Below are 21,566 nucleotides of genomic sequence, written 5' to 3'. Positions count from 1 at the left end.
ACGGAGGGCCATATCCCACGGCGCATGCATCCTGGAGACAGGTTGCTGTTACATTGCCGGCAGTTGGGATACCGACGCCGGAATCCCGACCACCGACAATGCCGCCAGCCGGAATCCCGGTTAACAGGGGCTATTCCCACTCATTGCTTTGTTGCGCTCACCCCCCCCGCGCGCGATTCTGGCAGTTGGGATCCCAGCGTCTGTATGCTGACCGCCGAGATCCCAGTCGTCGGCATACCATACCAACGCCTGGAGACAGGACAGACATTAGCAGATTTTATATACAGTGTATGTGTGTATATATATATATATATATATAAATATATATATATATATATATATATATATAGCATCTGTTGCAATTTACAATTGGTTGTACATAAATAAAACAAAACTGTTTATTAGCAGACAGACATGTAACAGGGTAACCTTCAGGCAAATATACGGTACTTGTAAGAATATAAATATGGCACCCATAATTTACTAAAGTGATAATTTTTTGGAAGAATTCACATTCAGTAGTGAGGCCATAGTTTATATACTTGTCAGTATATAAGTAAACACACAAAGTTGAGGAGGCTTTGCTCTACACCAGAGGTTCCCAAACGTGGTCCTCAAGGCACCCCAACAATCCAGGATTTAGGTATATCCATGGCTCAGCACAGATGGTTAAATTAAATTGACTGAGGTGCTAATTAAGTCAACTGTGGCCAAGAATGGAAAACATTTAAAACCTGGACCGTTGGGGTGCTCTACACAGTTCATAACTAGTGAGACATCCTGCCCTGGATACACTAAACAGTACCATATAAAACTAACGGGTTGGTTACAAAAGGAAGAAAGGTATCCCAACATGAATATTCTGGTGTACTATCTAAAGAACAAGTCCTTTACTCCTTATGCTAGCAAAAGACAGAGACAGTGGCGGACGTGCTAGAGAAAATGGAGCCGGTTGCCACCGGGCACCAGCTCTGAAAAAGGCACCTGGCCTGACCACCTCTACTGCTTCTGGTAAGCTCCTTCAAGCCTCTATATGTGTGAACAATGCTGCAGGAGCACCATTACAGACTCTCAGTGGTGGGGAGGGGGCGGGGTTTGCCGGTAGGGTCACGTCAGGCAATGTGCCCATCTACTGACAGCTCTGCTGCCCATATTCCACAGCCCGCCAGCTCTCTCTCGCCGTCACCTCCCCTTGCAATGGCTCATACTATAGGTGAGGAGGCTGACTATATGTGTATATGTGACAGTGTTTGCATTTGTATGTGCTTGTGTGTGTACAGTATGTGTGTGTGTGTGTGTGTGTGTGTGTGTGTGTGTGTGTGTGTGTGTGTGTGTGTGTGTGTGTGGCTGTCTGCTTATGTGGCTGTGTTTGTATGTGGCTATGGTGTATACATGTGGCTGTCTGTTTATATGTAGCTACAGTATGTGTGCATGTGACTGTGTGTATATGTGGCAGTCTTTGCTTGTGGCTTTGTGTGTGTTTATGTGGGTGTGTGAGTCTGTGCATATGTGGCTGTGTGTGAGCACGGACACGCACACACACAGCATTGTTAATTTGCCTCCGGGTGTCCAGTGTGAACTTACTTCCCTAGGCAGCGACCAGCAATCACTTCACAAATATTTCATGTTCTGCTGTTACAGTGACCCCATTTAAGCCCCTCCTTGTTGCATAAGGTGTTAAAAAGTAATTAGTCACTGTTGCATTGTTATGAAATATTATTCTGTGACATTCACCAAACTGACATCAATACTGTTAAACAGAAAGAACTACTCTTAAGCTATGCACACACTTGGCCGCTAGATTGGCCAAACACCAACCTATCTGATGATTGGAAAGTGCGAACACACTTACCAATCATCCGCCCGATGTGCCGTTCCTGAAGTCACAACTGGGTGAGCATTTAAAAGTACCCACTCAGCTGACATGTCAGTCACCGGTGGTCAATGGAGTATGTGTACGAGTTGTCGGCAGAATGCCCGTACACACAGCCGGATATGCCAATATATCTGTAGCTATATCGCCCATTGGCTGTGCTGCATGGCTGATGCAATATGTTTGTAAATGACATAGTTCAGAGACATATCGGGGGTAGACACCCGTCAACGGGCTTGCAATATATCAACTAATCAAATGGCTGATAAATCACTCGGTGTGTACCCAGCTTTAGGCTCTGGAAGAAAAAAGATCAGATGGACTGTGCAGGACTTGATCTTGGATCCTGTGGTGCTGTCCTGATGAACAACAGTGGAAGCTTTTCATGTCAGCTCTTATTTTATCGAACATGTACATTATGACTTTGCCTGGAGCATGCGCAGCTCAGCCATCTGGCCACTTAATGTACATGGCCAATCCCTTTCATTTTGGGAACATATAAACCTGGAAGTTATTTGTTCAAATTGCCATATTAAGTGCTGACTTTGGCTGTGTAAGATGACACAGTTCTGATGGGTTCGGTGGGGAATGCCGGCGGTCAGAATACCGACTGTGGCATACCAACGATCAGAATTCCGACAAGGAAAGGTTAGTATACCTAACCCCTATGGCCCCCTAACCCCAACCATCCTTTCCCGCAGCCAAAACCTTACCTTGGAAAAAGTGTTGGGATCCTGACCATCGGGATGCTGCTGTCGGTATTCTGACCGTCACATCCTCACTGTTGGGATCCTGTATCCAACTCATAAATGCACATGATACCAAATAGACATGGATGTGGTAACAGATCTTTCCATGAGTCTGTAACCTGCATTCAAATGTATGTATAATAATTGCAAGGTGTGGACAATGGATGAAGGCTGAAGGCTTACCAGAGTTATAGGCCCTACACACTGGCTGATTTGTTTGAAAGATTTGAACGATGTCGTTCATAAATGAACGAGAACTCGTTCATATCTTTCAGTGTGGAGGCTCCAGCGATGAACGATGCGCGGCCCCGCGCTCGTTCATCGCTGGTCCCCCGTCGGCTGTGCATGCAGGCCAATATGGACGATCTCGTCCATATTTGCCTGCACTTCAATGGAGCCGCGTGACGGGGGGAGTGAAGAAACTTCCCCCCGTCACTGCCCCCCCACCACCGGGTCGCTCGGCGGTGGATCGGCCAGTGTGTAGGGCCCATTAGTCTCACATGGAGATTTGCAGTTTACAAACAGGAGAATCTTTGAAAAAAAGACACGATTACAATGATACAGTATGTCTGTAGTTGTGGGAATAACACTCTCCCAGCTACATTCATTTGTCTTTTTATATCAGATATCAACAAGAGTTTTTCCCTTTTGATAATGAAGCACAATAAAACCCTATAATCATTTAACAGGTCAGATGTGAAGAACACATAATATCTAATCTATCTGCAAAACCACAACGAGGCCGTAAGGTCAACTGCATTGAAATGAAGTTAGGCTGAACATTTAACCAAAATAAAATAATCTTACAATAAGGGAGTCATCATGAAGTATTGATCCAGAAAGGTTTGGCAGCTGCACATTGTCTCAACCACGCATTTATCCTGAACTCTGACTTATTAGTCATTTCTAATAACTTTAAAAGCAGCATTTTATCATACTATATCAAAAGACTGAAATTTTATATGTATCATTTATTGCAAGTTTACAGATTGTGTGTGTATATATATATATATATATATATACACACACACACACACACACACACACACACACACACACACTAGCTGGAGTACCCGGCATTGCCCAGGATTTTAAGAATGTTTGTTTACAAAAATTAATTTAAATATTAAACATACAGTTTAAATAACAATACGCTCGTATGTAAAATTGCACGATCTTCGCTTGTAAACTGTGGATTTGTTTTTGCTTTTATATATTAGATTAGTACCTAGATAGATCCTCCTCCCCCAAACACTCCACAGTTTCTTATATAGCACAGCACATTATGTATCTCCTGATACACTCAGTGCTGCTGGGGGATCGTGCTACTTCCACTAAATAACTCTGTGTGTGGGTTTGTTGTACCTCCATTCCACTCCTCACATCATGTCACTGGCACTGTCACATGCAGCCCTGTCATCACTGACATATCATGCATGTCCTGATATAGTCTGTGCTGCTGGCCCACCCCTAGGGGTGCTAGTGGTGTGTTACCCCCAAAAGTATTTGTTCACAGAGTGTAAGTAATATGTGTCGCAAGTTTGGTGTAAATTGGTCCAGGCATTCCAGAGTTATGCTATCTGCTGAAAAACTCTGTGCTGCTGCCTCAACCCTAGGGGTGTTAGGGGTGACTTACCCCCACAGTGTTTGTTCCCAGTTTGTAATTCATATGTGTACCTAGTTTGTTGTAAATTGGTGTAGGCAATCTGAAGTTATGCTCTCTCCCATAATACACTGTGCTGCTGTCCCACCTCTAGGGGTGATAGGAGTGTCTAACGCCCACAGAGTTTCTTCCCAGATTGTAAGTCAGATGTGTACCAAGTTTGGTGTAAATTGCTCCAGGCCTTCCACAGTTATGCTGTCTGCTGACATACTTTGTGCTGCTGTCCCACCCCTAGGGGTGTCTGACCCCCACAGTGTTTGTTTCCCAAGTGTAAGTCATATGTGTACCCAGTTTGTTGGAAATTGGTCTAGCCATTTGAGACTTATGCTGTCACCTGAAATACTCTGTGCCACTGTTCCCCTCCTAGAGGTGCTAGGGATGTCTAACCCCCACAGAGTTTGTTCCCAGGTTGATAGTGAGATGTGTACCAAGTTTTGTGTAAATTGCTCCAGCCCTTTCATAGTTTTGCTGTCTCCTGAAATACTCAGTGCTGCTGTCCCACCCCTAGGGGTGCTAGGGGTTTCTAACCCCCACAGAGTTTGTTCCAAGATTGTAAGTCAGATGTGTACCAAGTTTGGTGTAAATAGCTCCAAGCCTTCCACAATTTTGCTGTCTGCTGACATACTCTGTGCTGCTGACCCACCCCTAGGGTTGCTAGGGGTGTCTGACCCCCATAGTGTTTGTTGCCAGATTGTAAGGTATATGTGTACCAATTTCTGAGTACATTGCTCATGCAATTCCAGAGTTATGCTGTCTCCTGATATACTCTGTGCTGCTGTCTGCCCCCTTAGGGGTGCTAGGGATTTCAAATTGTTTTAATTGTTTAGTTGTTTTAATATGGTTGTATGTAAAATTTCACCATCTTTGATTGTAAACTGTGGATTTGTATAGAAATACAATACAGAATGACAGAAGGACAAATTTTCATTTTTATATATTAGATATATATAATAAAATTGATAAGAATAGTTTTTCCTTATCTAATTTGTACATTATTATCCTTTTGTAATATACTGTATATACAGATGTGTCTTCATACACCTAGCCTCAATATGCCATGCAGCATGAGATGCCTGGAGCAAGTGAGCTGCATCGGGTGGTGTAGTGTCTTTTTTATGCGAATGTGCATCTTAATCACAATGTAAGGTGACAAAACTGCTTCACGAGACTGCAATGATTACTCTGATATGCAACACCTGTATACCTGTGTGCGACTGAGTCTGAATATGTATCGAGTATGAAGCACAATGAAACTTCACGAGAAAAAAAAAAGACATAGCCGCTGTATCGTAGCACTTCGTACTGTATGTACATTCAAACTCGCACACAGATATAAAATGGTTTATAGCAAATTAATCACTGCAATCTGAGGCATTTTCTGACGTATGTCATTGTGATTAAAATGCACATCAACGCAAGAAGGACGCTCAGCGCAAGCTGACTCGAGCGGGACTTTGTGAGCCAAGATGGATTATTTGGTGCGACAGCAGCAATACTATGGGGTCTATTCATGATGCAATGAAAAGAGCGGAGAAGTGAGCCAGCTACATATAATTTTATAGAATGCACTTGACAAATGTTACTTAAAAGCGGATTGGTTTCCATGGGCAACTTCTCCACTGGCTCACTTCTCCGCTCTTATCACTGTTTCATGAATAGACCCCTATATGAGGACACATTTCAATACACACAGAAAATCTATAAAAAGGGGATTTTTTTTAATTTTTTTTAAAGTACAAATAATAAATAAATAAAACAATGAATTCTGTCTGTGATTTTCTATATTCCAGGATGGCACAGTCTTGACAAAGGTAAATGTATAATTGGGTGTATGCCTTTGTCTTTAATACTGGATGATGATTGGTTGCCCAGATGACAAAAAGTTATTAAAATTACATGAATTGTTTAGGTAATTTTTAACAATGACATACATACACTTTAATCATAATAATGATTAATCATATAGCTATTGGGTTTTTTTTCCCTGAAAACTACTCATTTTACATTCATGTGCGCTGCCTAAATACACATATTAAATAAATTATAGAGATGGAGGCAAATTGAACAATATGTCATTAAATGCTATTTGGAATAGACTTGTAAACGAAAATATGATTTGCACATTTAGGCCAATTTTTCAAGTTCCAAAAGTAAAATGGGAAAGGACTCTGTGAAGAGAGGGTAGAAAGCACATGGTACTAAATGAGGATATGTAACAAAAGAATCTTTTACAGATATGTTCGTATTCACCTAGTGTTTTTGCACACAAACACATAGCGCAACATACTGTAGATGCTCGTTTCGGAACATTCACACTTTAGCACCATAAACAATTAGATAGAAACATGATTGTAGTGTAATGGGGGTTACAATTTGTATTTTTCTCGCAATCGTGTTAGTGTAAATTTGCAAGATGTTATGTGGTGGGACCTAGCTAAGGGCCTAATTCGGCATGGAACGCTTCTGCGGCAACATTCGAATGCTGAAGCGCTGTGAAGTGTACAGCAGCCGAACTGCGCGTGCGCACACTGTGAGATGTGACGGCATCTCACTTGTGCGAACACCTCTGTCTGATTGATAGGCAGAGGCATTAGCGGGATGGGAGGGGGCATCGCGGCGGCGTTAAAGGGGTGCTGCGGCAGCGTTCCGAATAGTGTTGGGATTCTGACTGCCAGGATCCCGACTGGATTCCATATATATTTTTATATGTTGTGTTATTGTTATGTGTTTTCATTTTTTTCATTCCATGTTTGTTCAGTGTAATGTCCTTTTTTACATTGTGATAGTCATTTAAATTATATGGCATATTCCTCTATTTTGGAGCAGTATGACTGTGACCTTTTTATTTTTTCATTTTTTACCACACTTAAATGCCTCTTAGATCTCACGTGCCACCATATCCCTCCATGCGCATCATACGCCTGCTCTCTCTCACCTAGCACAGTAAAATGTTTAGCTGCGGCTCTGCTGACAGGCAGCTTGGATGAGGCTGAAGCAGCGACCACTGTACGCGGAGAAGGGCTGAGCCTCTAGGACAGTGTTTCCCAACCTCGGTCCTCAAGGCACACTAACAGTCCTGGTTTTAGTGAAATCCAGGCTTGAACACAGGTGACTTAATTAGTACCTCAGTTATTTTGATTTAACCATCTGTGCTGAAGCCTGGATATCACTAAAACCTGCACTGTTGGTGTGCCTTGAGGACCGCGGTTGGGAATGCCTGCTCTAGGAACTTCCTCTAACTACTCAACACCCCCTGCTGCTATCACTGAAACCTACTGGCACATAACACTGCCCGTGGCAGGCAAAAGATGTTACCTGGCTACAATCAGAGTGACTAGCCAGCATTTTCTGACTGCCTCACAGCCATTAGCTATGTCCAGTCCACACTTCACTTAATGCAGATGGCCTCGCATTGCGGTCACACTGCAGTGTCAATTAAGGGTTGGCGCTGGCCATCCACGAATCATAATTGTGGAAGTATATAAAGACTGATTGGTGGATAGCTGGCACTATCAACCAATCAGGGTGGACACTGCAGTGTTATAAGATGTAAATAAATGTATGTTGTAATGTCAAGACAGTAATATTTTTATTTGCTTTTTCATATATACTTTACTTACATGTTTTAATCATAGTTGTTATGATTTGTATTGGTTTGTGACCAGTGGCTGCACTCACATTTGCATGTTGATTTTAGAAAGTTTGTCTTGTAAGAGAGCGACGGTGAGATGGAATTGGTAATATGTGCTCCGCTTTGCGTGTACGGAAAAAATGGTGCATCTACACCCCCACGCAGATTTTTTTTTATACATCCTGTTGTGCGCCCATCCCCTATCCGTAGGTTTTATTTGTCACTAATCATCATTAGCTTACACTTGTTGCTGAAGATACATCTGGAAACAGGCGTATTTACGTTTACGACCAATTCTGTGGCTGCAGTTCCATCAACACACACTAAACTTATGTGATATTGCCCATTATGCCCAGTTATGCCCCATTAGCCGTAAGTGGTTATGTGCTTGAGATGCATATCACTCTGCGTACGCTTGGAGTCACGCCCATTTTTTTCATTGCTGTGCACAGGTAGAAAAGTCATAGCCACTTACATGCATTTGCACCCCAGGCTAAAAGTTGACAGCCAGCCCCCGAAGTGGTACAAATGTAAATTATTATTTGTATGCATGCAGGTAAAATAAGGGCTGTTTTTACATGTAGTGATCAAGTACTGAGCAGCTTTGTTTTGTCTCTCTGGACATTCTGACTCTGCCCCACCTGCAGTGCAACCTGGTCTTGTCAAGGTGCAAATTTACTCTTTTTTTATTTGCTCCCAACCCTTCATAAGCCCTACAGTATGTACAGTGTATTGCAGGATTAAATTATCGAGCTAATGTATTTTAAGAGGTTTGTTTTCAATAAATCTTAATTTAGGGCACACTGCATAAACTAAGAAAACCAGTCATGCAGTAGGTCAGTGTATAGAATCGTTGCAGCAGTACATTTTCCTTCCCAGCAATTAGAACTTACTTTAGCCTCCGTTTCTCCTCGGTGCAATGTGTACAAGTGATGGACAGCACTTTGGGAAGAGGACCAGGGATGAGTGAGGATTTGAAATACATGGAAGTCATGTCCTAGTGTATCTGATGTCACAAGCAACATCCCTAAAAAGACAAGGGAGAGAATGAAGATTTGTCAAACATTTATTATATTTTATAACATACTGGGGCAGATGTATTAACCTGGAGCAGGCATAAGGAAGTGATAAACCAGTGATATGAGCAAGGTGATAAAGGCAGCAGCCAATCAGATCCTAACTGTTAATTTACATATTGGAGCTGATTGGCTGGTGCCTTTATCACCTTGCACATGTCACTGGTTTATCACTTCCTTATGCCGTCTCCAGGTTAATACATCTGCCCCACTGTTACAATTATCAATGAGGGATACTAGGGAAAATTAGTGGAACAAAAAAACTGCCATAAATAGCCTACTTATTTATATAATAACAGTTATTTATATTGCCCACACATATTACAGAGAACATTTACATCAGTCCATGTCTCAGTGTCGCTTGTCTCCTAACACATGGACACACATACACACTATGGTTAATTACAGATGTGTCCTTTTATACTGTGGCTTCAAGCACGCCAAATAACCCCTTGCAGGCATGTCAGGTCCTGGACAACCCAGCTGTGCTGAGCGTCTTTCTCAGAAATAAAACTACTGTAAATGACAAAGCTGTTTTGGTAGTGTATGCAGACCACTAGGATTTGGGACATTAATACAGTACATCCGTGTTTGACTTATTCTGAATCTGTGCAAAAAGGGCTCCAATCCAAATAGTCGCAGCTTTCCTCACATCAAATCTGATTAATCAGCGACATTGTACGTAAAACCAATTCCTGTGCAGTTATAGTCGCAGCCTACATCTACATTACACCGCATGCAACTTTTCACATCCGCAATGCGACTCAGATGTAAAGTTGAACTACTGTGCTTGTCAGTGCCTTGGACAGTTTCTTGTGCACATTCTGATCTAAGGTGGAGTGTTTAACTAACTGATAACTTAATCAGAAGAATAGTTTTTTGACATGTACTTTTTAATCATGTGACCTTCATATAATCACAGAGAATACTTCATCTTCATGTGAGAATTATTACAAGGTAAATCTGCACCAAACTAATTTTAATGTAGCTACATGTGAGTGGTCTATGGACCTTATTTAGAGATGAACGCAGATCACTGCATATGCAGTCAGACCTACGTCCATCTCCTCACATGCTTGGGGCCGCCCAGCACAGGGCAAGGCCGCCCAGCATGCGTGACACTCCCAATGTGTCTGCAATTAGATTGAGGATGCATCGGAACTAAGGTTAACCTCTGGCTGCACTGTCAGACAGTCTGCCCCCATTTTTATTCGGAAGGGCTGCCTGTGATGTCACACAGTCGCCCTGAAAAACTGTCCCGGCCCACCACCCCCAAAACACTGCGACAATGCCCCCTCGACAGCCGCCGCTGACAATCACACTGTGGCCACATCCAGGTCTGAATAACCCCCTATATTACATGGCTACAAAGAACTAAGGTTCAAAAAGGGTTGAGATCACCTAAGGGATAAAAAACAGGGGCAGACTAAGTGGTTCTTATCTGCCATCAAATTCTATGTTTCTATCTGTTGGGATTCATCATTTGTGAGATTGCATTTATCTGACTAGAAGTCTGGTAGAACTTCATGCGGGCTTAAAAGGAGGCCTACAACACGTGCAATATTGCATCTTTTTTTCTCCCATTTTTTGTATTTGTACTGTTTATAAGAATTTTTTTACATTTTTTAATTATATATCTTACATAATAAAAGGCTAACGCTGCCCCTCACCTCTATAGGGGGAATTCAAGTGTTTTGTGCGCCAGCGGACACTAGATGGTGCCCGACGGAGTAATTTAAGTGTTGCTCCATTCTGGCACATACAGCCACCGGTGCTGACATTACTGTTATGTTGTATGTGTATATCTATCTATCTATATATATATTGAGAGAGAGAGAGAGAAAGGGAGAATTTGTGATTCCATTTGTGGAGTACTCAATATTTCCCGCTTAGTATTATAGTATTACACCTGATGCAGTGATAAATGTCAGTGACACTGGCAAGTCAAACATGTATTTGACATAGTGATGTGGCTGTTAAAGAGTGTCTGCACTTGCTGTCAGAGAAATATAGGACAAATGTAATTAACCGCAATGGGGCTGATTTTGAGAACAAAAAAAAAGCAAGTAACTTTGTACCATGATATATCCATGCTGTAATGCAGGATGGGCTGATTTAAAATGTGCAGAGAAATGTAGTTATATGAGAAGGGTGGGTCCAAACTGAAATCTAAGTTGAAGTGTAAAAATAAAGCTGTCCAGCATTTGTGTGTACATGCAAAATCAGCCAGTATTAATCCTGCATGTAAAAATAATACATGTGTTTGCACCCCTTGCACAGCAACACTGTTTGCTACAGTGGCATTATGCAGATCCTATTGCACCGGATGTCATAATTGCAAAGTACCGAAGTTCTGCACTTTGCGCATGTGCAGTACGCATCCTGCATTGTCAGAAGCAAAATGGCTGTAGACACCAGGTGATTGACAATCTGCAGCTGTTTGGATGGCCTCCGTTTGCCTAAATATAGTAATATCAATGTACCCCCCCCCCCCCCCCACCCTCCTCTGAAAAATCAATCCTGATGTCTTCCTAACACTGTTATCTTGCTCTATGTGGATGAATATCTGTGTATAACAGTGCACTACATAGTACAGTATATGTACTGTTACCTTCATAATAAAACTATTTTGATTATATTAAGTGTATACTTTTTCCCCCTTAACATTAGACATGATTATTTTATTAGATTACATTTTAGTTCACCTTTCAAGTACATTTACAGAATAAATTAATATATACAATAACATTGATTTCCATGGTAGTTTAAGAATCTCTGAATATATCTTTGCAAGTACTAGTAGAGATGCCATCTCTGCTTCCAGCTTTACAAATACAACTGCATACGTACAGAGATTACCCTACTACCCCTCCCATAGAAATGTGTTTTTCCTTTTTTCAATCATCCACGCAGGAGGGAGGGGAAGGCATGCATATGTTTTATTTTAATTTACAACTTCCTATCATTCCCACGTACTGCATACCAAACAATAAACTGCTTTCAGGAAAGAACTTAGAAAACTTCAGAGCCTATATACATAAAAGGAAAAAACGTGTACAGATGTACACTGTGGCTTCAGAGCTATTTATGCTGTATCAGAAGACTAAACCAAACTCTGGCTGGGCTGTAAACTAAACCCACGCCCCAAAAGAGGTGCCAAGCCACAAAAAGCATTTGCGTCAACTGGGAATACAAGGAAAAGAAGGGCTTCTAATTATAGGCCCTGGAAGCGGAAGTCTAGAGTGATTAGGAGTTTAGGCGCTGCGGTATGTTTATCTGGGAGCTTCCTCTCTCTTTCTCTCCTGCTCACTTGCTCTTCCAGGCTGGATTTGATAGATGAGGCTTGGCTTAGAAGGTGGGATTAAATCTGCTGGTGGCACAGAGGATTCTTTACTTAAAAATTGTTACTGAGGCTGATTAAGAAGGCTGTAAGTCTTTTCAAATAGGCGTCAGATGGTTAGCCTAAACGACCGAATTAAAGAGTGTAACATACCATCTGGGTAGCCACAAGGAATGTTGGAAAGCCATAATGGCAAGTGATCCTCTCAAGATCCTATTTATAACACCTATCATGCCACATGTCTGGATATACCAGAAGTCATGCTATTCCACTTACGTATTTATGCCAGCAAGACACAGAACACAGCCTATAATTCGGGGTTTCCTTTAACAACACCTTCATCAAAGCTGAACAAAGATGACACTGTTACAAAACACACAGTTCCACAAGAACTAAAATAACTGCTGGTTTGGACTATCATACTTTCATAAGGCTTTGTGATAGTGTAGGACCTGCATGTAGGTGGGGTACCGTGGAGCGGTATGCAGGCTTCCGTGCATTGGCCAATTCACTAACTAAACCCCCATCATTTATTTATTGATGTTGTGAGGACAAGTGAGCTTGCTATGGTGAGTGCTGAATTCTCTATTTGTATATATACATATACATACATACATACATACATACACACACATACACACAAGTCTTTGATGTTAGTTTCTTTTCTCTCCACAGACAACCTGAACCCATTCCTCCCAATTTTCTGCAGGTCAGCAGAAATTAGGTGGTGTGGCTTGCAGGATTTGCCATTTTTGGCCAGTACAGATGGTGTAAAGGTTAGCATTGCTGCCTCACAGCACTGAGGTCATGGATTCGATTAGATTCTCACCATGGCCCTAACTGTGTGGAGTTTGTATATTCTCCCCGTACTTGCGTGGGTTTCCTACGAGTACTCCGGTTTCCTCCTACAAACCAAAAATATACTGGTAGGTTAATTGGATCCCAACAAAATTAACCCTAGCGTGAATGTGTGTGCGTACATGTAATAGGGAATCTAGATTGTAAGCTCCACTGTGGCAGGGACTGATGTGAATGGCCACATTTTCTCTGTAAAGCGCTGCAGAATATGTGTGTGCTATATAAATAACTAGTAATAAATAATACATTTCTAATGAGGCCACCCCCCACCCCCAAAATTCCTGATTTCGTCTAGCTGGGGCCATTCAGAGCACTGCAGGAGCTGCTGGGTATGCCCCCAATCCCTCTATCCAATGAGTACAGCAACTGATCACAGCTTGACGAGGCCTCCCAATCTCCCCACCACAGGACACTTCATACACTTGCTGCAACGAACAGACGTTCAGGGCCTGATGATGTAATTTTATCTGGAATATTTAATTGACAGTTAAGCAACAGAAAGATGTACATATGTAGTCAGAGGTGGATTAACAACCCTGGGATCTGAGTAAACCATGCGCATCCACATCACATGAGAGTCTCGACTGCCTGTTAAATGCACATTATGCAACGTGAAAATTGTACTATATACACCTCCCTCCAGGTCCCAGATCATATTATACCACCGCTTCCCCTTGTCACATATTATGTCCCTATCATATACTGTATGTGATGAGCAGATTGCAGAAAGCATATGTATCATCACATAATACTTCACCACCACACTCCCTTTGTCAAATATGCACCAAAATAACCACCAGAAGTACCTCCACGTTGCGTTGTGGAGTAGGGCTCTGGTCATCTTCACTGTAGCTCCCTCACAGCCACTCCATGACTGAGGGAACACTGTGGATAGTGCTGGTAACGCCTAATGTTTGTCTTACTAGCACTCTGCACACACTGCAACCACCACTTAAGCTGGATACACATCAATACAATCCATGGCCCGATCGCCATCGGGTGAATGGGTCGACAATTGTATAAGCATATGTATGCAAGTCCGTTGCAGGACCTCTAGCCGATAAACAGCTTAAAACGCTCCTGCAATGGTCGAGAGTGTGCCCAGTCTCCCTTTCTAGCACAAGGTGTGCGAGGCTGACGGGGTCAAGCTGGAGGGAGATACTCGGCTGACGGGGTCTAGCTGGGGGGAGAGTACTCTGCTGATCGGGAGATTTACCCAATCAACCGAGTGACCAAAAGGTGTGAAACCAGCTTAAGAAGCAAAACATGAGTCGCTGACGTGTACTAAACTGCGACACCCTGACTCCTCCTCCTAAGCATTATATTTGGCAAGTATGAAGTGTCTGGATATCCACCCATCCACTACACACAGTATCTCAGTTATGTGCTGGATGACTAGAAACCTGAAGAGACTCATTGGTTTGTATAGTAGGACTATGACTTTTGTGGAGGACCAGTAGTTTTCACAGTAAGAAACAGTTTAGCAAACACAGGGCCTAATTCAGCATGGATCGTAGATGTGCGATCTGCAACCCTTTACTCTGATATGCGATAGGGACGCTCAGCACAGGGCAAGTCCACCCCGCATGCCGGGTCCTGCCCCCCCCCCCCCTCCATAAACATGTGATCTCACATGTTTAGGGTTGTACTCTGCCTATGCAGCCTAGCCGCTAAGGCAGACAGCAACCCGCCATGTTTCTGGCCACAGCGGCTGCGTGTGTTATCACGCAGCTGCGGTGGCACGCCCAGCAAATGGTCCAGACAAGCCTGCGTTGTCCGGAACGCGCTCCCCTCCCCCCCTCCCCCCCCCAACGCAACACTCAATCAGGCAGAGGTGTTAGCACATGTGAGATGCCATCACATATCACTGTATGCGCACGCGCAGTGAGGCACTGCAAAGTGCTTCAGCATTCGAATGCTGTCGGAGCAGTGTTCCATGCTGAATTAGGTCCACAAGCCATTCTAGCAAAGAACCAAGTAGCCTGATTTGATGGAGCAGTACAGAAACAAGCTTCCCCTGGTGTGAGGAGCGGGGTACAGTGATTCCAACTCTGCAGAAGAACAATTCTACATCAGCTCAGAGCTAGTGGTCCTGGAGTCTTGTACTATACTGTTATTGTGGCATCATTTCTGCATCTGTGTTTCACTTCAGTGGAGAAGCACACTTCCAGGTGTGCTGCAAGCAATGTAATGGAAAGCCCCACACACACACAAACGGCAGACGTGATAAAGGAATTACTGATGTTCCTTCAATCTAATGTGCGGTATTTTAGAGAACTAAAAGCTAAGGTGGTAGGAGGATTGACTTTGGTATGACCAAAGCCGTAACTAGTTATTTCGGAGCTATGTGCCAAGAAGAGAATCGGTGCCCCCCCCCCCCCCCCCTTATCTAAAATAGGTACAAGGCGTGCCGCAAGCACGCGCAAAAAATATAGGGGTGTGGCTTCAAGGTGAAGGGGCATGGCGACAGAATAGTACCAATTCACATTACACCGCACAGTAGTGTCCATTAGTCACATTACACCACACAATAGTAACCCTTATACAGATTACGCCAGTTAAAGCCTCATATACAGATATGGCCTCTTACACACATTATGCCAGGTACAGCCCCTTACACGTATTATGCCAGGTACAGCCCCTTACACATATTATGCCAGGTAGAGCCTCTTACACATATTACACCAGATAGCGCCTCTTACACACATTACACCATGTAGAGCCCCTTATACACACTTTGCCAAGTAGACACTACACACAGTTAAGGACACGGTGGGAATCAAAACCATGACCTCAGTGCTATGAGGAAGTAATGATAACCATTACACCATCCCACTGGAGTATTTATTTTTGGCGCCATTTACCTGCCAAAAAAGATTCTGGGACCCTAGTGCCCAGAGCTAAGCACTGCCAGCTAGAGAGGACTGCACACAGCCCTCCTCCTCTTTAGGAACGGCCCCTGCACCATCCGTACTGTATACTGGGCGAATACAATTGTAGATTAGTGTCACAGAGAGGCAGCAGCCGCGCTTATCCCCTCCCCCCCACTGTGTGCTCTGTTGCCGGGCCGCATTCGGGAGCCGCTGGGCACCGCCATTGTTCCCGGCGGTCACGTGTTGGGAATGGGCCAATGGCGAGTGTCGGCCATCATGTGACCGCAACAGCCAATAGGAACTGAACGGGAACTTCAAAAGTAGACGCTGGCAAAGCTCTGGCGCCTGAGTATTGTCGCTGTTTAGCTACTCCCAGGCTCACGCTGCTTTTCGTGGAGATCTGGTTCCCAGCGTTTCCAGTGTGTATCCAGTGTCTTTCCCAGCTCAGTGAGCTCCAGCGTTTCCAGTGTGTATCCAGTGTCTTTCCCAGTCCAGTTAGCTCCAGCGTTTCCAGTGTGTATCCAGTGTCTTTCCCAGCTCAGTGAGCTCCAGCGTTTCCAGTGTGTCAATCAGTGTTCTTCAGCATTGTTCACAAGTCATCACTCATTTCTTCATTCAGTGTCTTCAGCATCGTTCACAAGTCACCACTTATTACTGCATTTGTCTGCAGCATCGTTTTCAAGTCATCATTTCATTTCTTCATTCAGCGTTCTTTAGCATCATTCCCAAGCATTAATCACTTATAAATCTGCATGAGGAAGGCCTACATCCAGCCGTCTTTATTTCGACCCAGCTAAGGTTCCTCTTCCCGACCATCGGAAGAATCCCAGAGTACCCAACTCTCCCGACCCAGGTCTGTGACAGTATACTCAGGCCCAATGGACTCGGAGGATCGGAACGCGGAAGCAAGCGCCATACAGAATTTGGCTTATCGCGTACAGGTGATGCAGTATCTTCAAGATTTGTCTGGTCGTCGATCAAATACAAGCAAATCTGGCTTCAGTTGCTCCAGGCCCCTCTCCGGCAGTAGTCTCCAATATTGCCCAGCCTTCGGCAGTGGTTAGGTCTCGTCTCCAGCTTCCTACTCCATCCTGATATAACGGAGATTCAACGCATTGCCGTGGATTCTTGAACCAGTGCGAGGTGCACTTTGAACTGCTCTCACATAGCTTCCCTACGGATTGATCCAAAGTGGCTTACATCATTTCCCTGCTCAAGGGATCAGCATTGGATTGGGTGTCTCCGTTGTGGGAACGTTCAGACCCACTAGTCTCCAATTACACACACTTGATAGCCTCTTTCCGAAGATTTTTTTATGAGCCTGGCAGGTCCACTGCAGCTCTGACCGAATTGCTCCGTGTTCAACAAGGTTCTCGTTCAGAAGGGCAGTACGTAGTCCAATTCCAGACTATCGCATCGGAATTACACTGGAATAACAAAGCTCTCAGGGCCGCCTTCTGGAGCGGACTGTTGGATCGTCTTAAGGATGAGTTGGTCACAAGAAACCTGCCTGATCAACTTGAAAAGTTAATTTTGCTCTGCATCAAAGTGGATCTCCGCATGCGGGAGCGTGGTAGTGAGCGTAGCCAGTCAGACCGGCCTAAATTCCGCCGCTCCCTACCAGGCATGCTGCGTCACCAAGTCAGGATGAACCTATGCAAATCAATCGGTCCCGTTTGTCTCCTGAAGAGTGCCAGCGTCGTCGTGAGGGAAAACTTTGCCTCTACTGTGGAGCCGCTGATCACTTTATTAAGTTTTGCAAGTCTCATCCGGGAAACGGGCAAGCCTAGCTTGTTCCGGAGGAGTCAAGTTGGGTGCCAAGTCCAAATCTTCTCCAGCAAAGGACTGTTTACTCTCTGTACTGTTGTTTCTGAGTCAGCCTCCAAGTCCCTCTACGTCTTGCTGGATTCCGGGGCCGCTGGGAATTTTTTTATCTCTGCCTGTTGCGCCCAAGAAATGGGTCTGAAGCTCAAGTCCATCGAGCGGCCTATTATGCTCACCGCTATTAATGGTACCCAAATCACGAATGGAGTCATTTCCAGTCGCATGGAGCTAATCAAGCTGCAGGTCGAAGCTTTACATCTTGAACATATGGAGTTTCTAGTGATTCCAGAGATGTCTCATGATCTTGTCCTTGGATTACCCTGGCTCAAGACCCACAACCCTCACGTAGATTGGGAGTCCTCGCAAATCTTATTCTGGAGCTCCTACTGTCAGTCAAGTTTCCTCACGCCCGTTTACCCTCTTCAGGTGTCCTCCGAATCAGACAAAGAACTTTTTCCAGAGGCCTATCAGAAATACGAGCTGGCTTCTTTTTCGTAAGGACGGGGGGCTAAGATCGTGCATTGACTATCATGGGTTGAATGATATCACCATCAAGAATAGATACCCGTTGCCATTGATCACGGAGCTATTCGATAGGGTTCGCAGAGCCCATGTTTTCACGAAGCTTGATTTAAGGGGAACTTATAACCTCATACGTATCAGACAGAGGGACGAGTGGAAGACCGCTTTTAATACCAGGGACGGGCATTACGAGTTTTTGGTAATGTCGTTTGGGCTCAGTAATGCTCCTGCCGTCTTCCAGGGATTTGTAAATTAAGTCTTTCGTGACATGCTGTACCAGAGCGTAGCGGTCTATTTGGACGACATTTTGATCTTCGCCAGAAATCTCTCGGAACATAGGATGCAGGTCAAGAAAGTTATTCACCGTCTCCATAAGAACCGTTTGTATGGCAAACTCTCTAAGTGCACCTTCGAGGTACCATCAATTCCGTTCCACGGATACATAATCTCGGGCACGGAGCTCCGTATGGATTCAGAAAAGGTTAAAGCCATCCGGGATTGGACTCAACCACTCTCCCTGAAAGCGGTGCAAAGATTCCTGGGCTTTGCTAATTACTACAGGAAGTTCATTAAAGATTTTTCCATCATAGTAGCACCCATTACCGCCCTGACCAGGAAAGGCTCTATTCCAAGTCTCTGGCCTCCTGAGGCCGTAGAGGCGTTTGCTCGGTTGAAATCGGCATTTATGTCTGATCCGGTGCTTCAGCAACCTAATCTTGAGAAGTCCTTTGTCCTGGAAGTAGATTCATCCTCAGTTGGTGTCGGAGCTGTCCTATCGCAGTATTCTTCAGATGAGAAATTACACCCATGTGGCTAGTACTCCCGGAAATTTTTGCCTGCAGAACTAAACTATTCCATAGGAGACCAGGAACTTCTGGCAATAAAATCTGCCTTGGAGGAGTGGAGATATCTTCTGGAGGGTGCTAAATATCCTATTACCATCTACACTGATCACAGGAATTTGCTCTACATCAGACCGCTCAATGCCTTAACCCCCGCCAAGCTAGATGGCCACTCTTTTTCACTCGATTTTCATTCATCATCAAGAATCGGGTCGGAATTCTCCATATAAAAGCTGACGTGTTGTCTCGCTCCCTGACCGCCTCGGACGAAGAAAGTTCGGTTGAAAAGAGCTTAATTCTAAATCCAGTGTCCATCCCCGCAGCTCCCACCTCTCTGGGTCCTCCTCCAGGAAGGTCATCCGTTCTGGCTGAGCTTCGCTCGAAATTGTTACAGTGGGCTCATACCTCCAAGTTATCTGGTCATCCAGGAGTACAGAAAATGTTTGAGTTTCTGCAAAGGGCTTACTGGTGGCCCACCGTGAGGAAAGATATTCAAGATTACGTCAGTTCGTGCTCTCAGTGTACCCAACACAAAATTCCTCGTCTTCCACCTGCCGGGTCGCTCCATCCGTTTTCCATTCCTAGAAGACCTTGCTTACTGGTGGCCCACCGTGAGGAAAGATATTCAATATTACGTCAGTTCGTGCTCTCAGCGTACCCAAAACAAAATTCCTCGTCTTCCACCTGCTGGGTCGCTCCATCCGTTTTCCATTCCTAGAAGACCTTGGACCCATATCTCTATGGACTTTATCTCTGAGTTACCTCTCTCCAGGGGTTATAACACCATCTGGGTAATCATTGACCGCTTCTCAAAAATGGCACATTTTGTTCCGTTGACATGTCTTCCTACGGCTCCCATATTGGCTCAACTGTTCATACGAGAACATTTTCGGTTACATGGATTACCACTGTAGGTGGTCTTCGATCATGGAGCGCAATTCACTGCAAGATTCTGGAGAGCTCTCTGTACTGCACTACAAATTAAACTCGAGTTTTCCTCCGCCTACCATCCACAAACCAATGGACAAACTGAAAGAGTCAATCAGGACCTGGAGACCTCCCTTCATATCTATCTCTCTCCTTCACAAGATGACTGGGTGGAATGATTGCCCTGGGCAGAATTAGCTTATAATCATCTGTACCATACAGTAATTCCATTGGAGAGACTCCATTCTACATCAATAATTGATTCCATCCGCGTGTTCCTGAACTGCTGCTTCTTTGTTCGAAGGATGTTCCTGCTGTAACTTCCACTCTGCAGCATTTCAGTCACATCTGGAATAAGGTTCATTACGATAATCTCCATCAGATATAAACTCTTCACGGACAAAAAACGGCAGGCAGCTCCTCAACACAAGGTTGGCGACAGGGTATGGCCCTCCACTCGCAACCTTCGTCTCAAGGTGCCCACTATGAAATTTGCTCCAAGATTCATCAGTCCTTTCCCAGTTCTACAAGTCATGAATCCTGCTGTCTGCAAATTGGGTGTACCGTCTCACTTTTGAATACCGAACTCCTTCCATGTTTCTCTCCTCCGCCCTCTCATTTTAAATCGTTTCCATTTGGATTCACCCAGACCAACTCCGGTAGAGACCGAAGCTGGAACAGAATTTGAAGTCTAGTCTATTCTCGATTCTCGTTACTATCGTAAGAATCTACAGTATCTGGTGGAATGGAAGGGTTATGGACCTGAGGAGAGAAGTTGGGTGAATGCTACTGACGTTTCTGCTCCACGACTTGTACGACTCTTTCATTACAAGCACCCAACAAAGCCAGGAAAGTGTCCAGGGGCCACTCCTAGAGGAAGGGGTACTGTCACAGAGAGGCAGCGGCGGCCGCCACGCTTGACCCTCCACTGTGTGCTCCGTTGCCGGGCCACATCTGGGAGCCGCTGGGCGCGGCGGTCGGGCTGTGGAGGTGTCCCTGCTGCTCGGTCCGTGGGCGCTGCCAATGTTCCCAGCCAATAGGAACTGAGCAGGAAGTTCATAAGAAGACGTCGGGCAAAGCTCCGCCGCCTGAGTATCGTCGCTGTTTAGCTACTCCCAGGCTCACGCTGCTTTTCGTGGAGATCTGGATCCCAGCGTTTCCAGTGTGTATCCAGTGTCTTTCCCAGCTCAGTGAGCTCTAGCGTTTCCAGTGTGTATCCAGTGTCTTTCCCAGTCCAGTTAGCTCCAGCGTTTCCAGTGTGTATCCAGTGTCTTTCCCAGTTCAGTGAGCTCCAGCGTTTCCAGTGTGTATCCAGTGTCTTTCCCAGTTCAGTGAGCTCCAGCGTTTCCAGTGTGTATCCAGTGTCTTTCCCAGCTCAGTGAGCTCCA

The 21,566-nt window shown here is 44.5% G+C and overlaps 1 protein-coding gene across 7 annotated transcripts in view; it reads right to left on the bottom strand.

Annotated features, from left to right (window-relative positions):
- Window positions 1-21,566, bottom strand: part of BCAS3 (BCAS3 microtubule associated cell migration factor) — a 2,144,796-nt gene that overhangs the window by 1,429,490 nt on the left and 693,740 nt on the right. For all 7 annotated transcript variants that reach the window (XM_063954016.1, XM_063954015.1, XM_063954017.1 and 4 more), the window contains exon 14: window positions 8,810-8,943. In XM_063954016.1, coding sequence (XP_063810086.1) covers window positions 8,810-8,943 — 134 coding nt within the window. The remainder of the gene's footprint in view (window positions 1-8,809; window positions 8,944-21,566) is intronic.

The sequence above is a fragment of the Pseudophryne corroboree genome, chromosome 2 (assembly GCF_028390025.1).
Source record: "Pseudophryne corroboree isolate aPseCor3 chromosome 2, aPseCor3.hap2, whole genome shotgun sequence".
Classification (NCBI taxonomy): Eukaryota; Metazoa; Chordata; class Amphibia; order Anura; family Myobatrachidae; genus Pseudophryne; species Pseudophryne corroboree.
The sequence above is the reverse complement of the archived record's forward strand: the minus strand, read 5'-3'. Positions and strand labels throughout refer to the sequence as shown.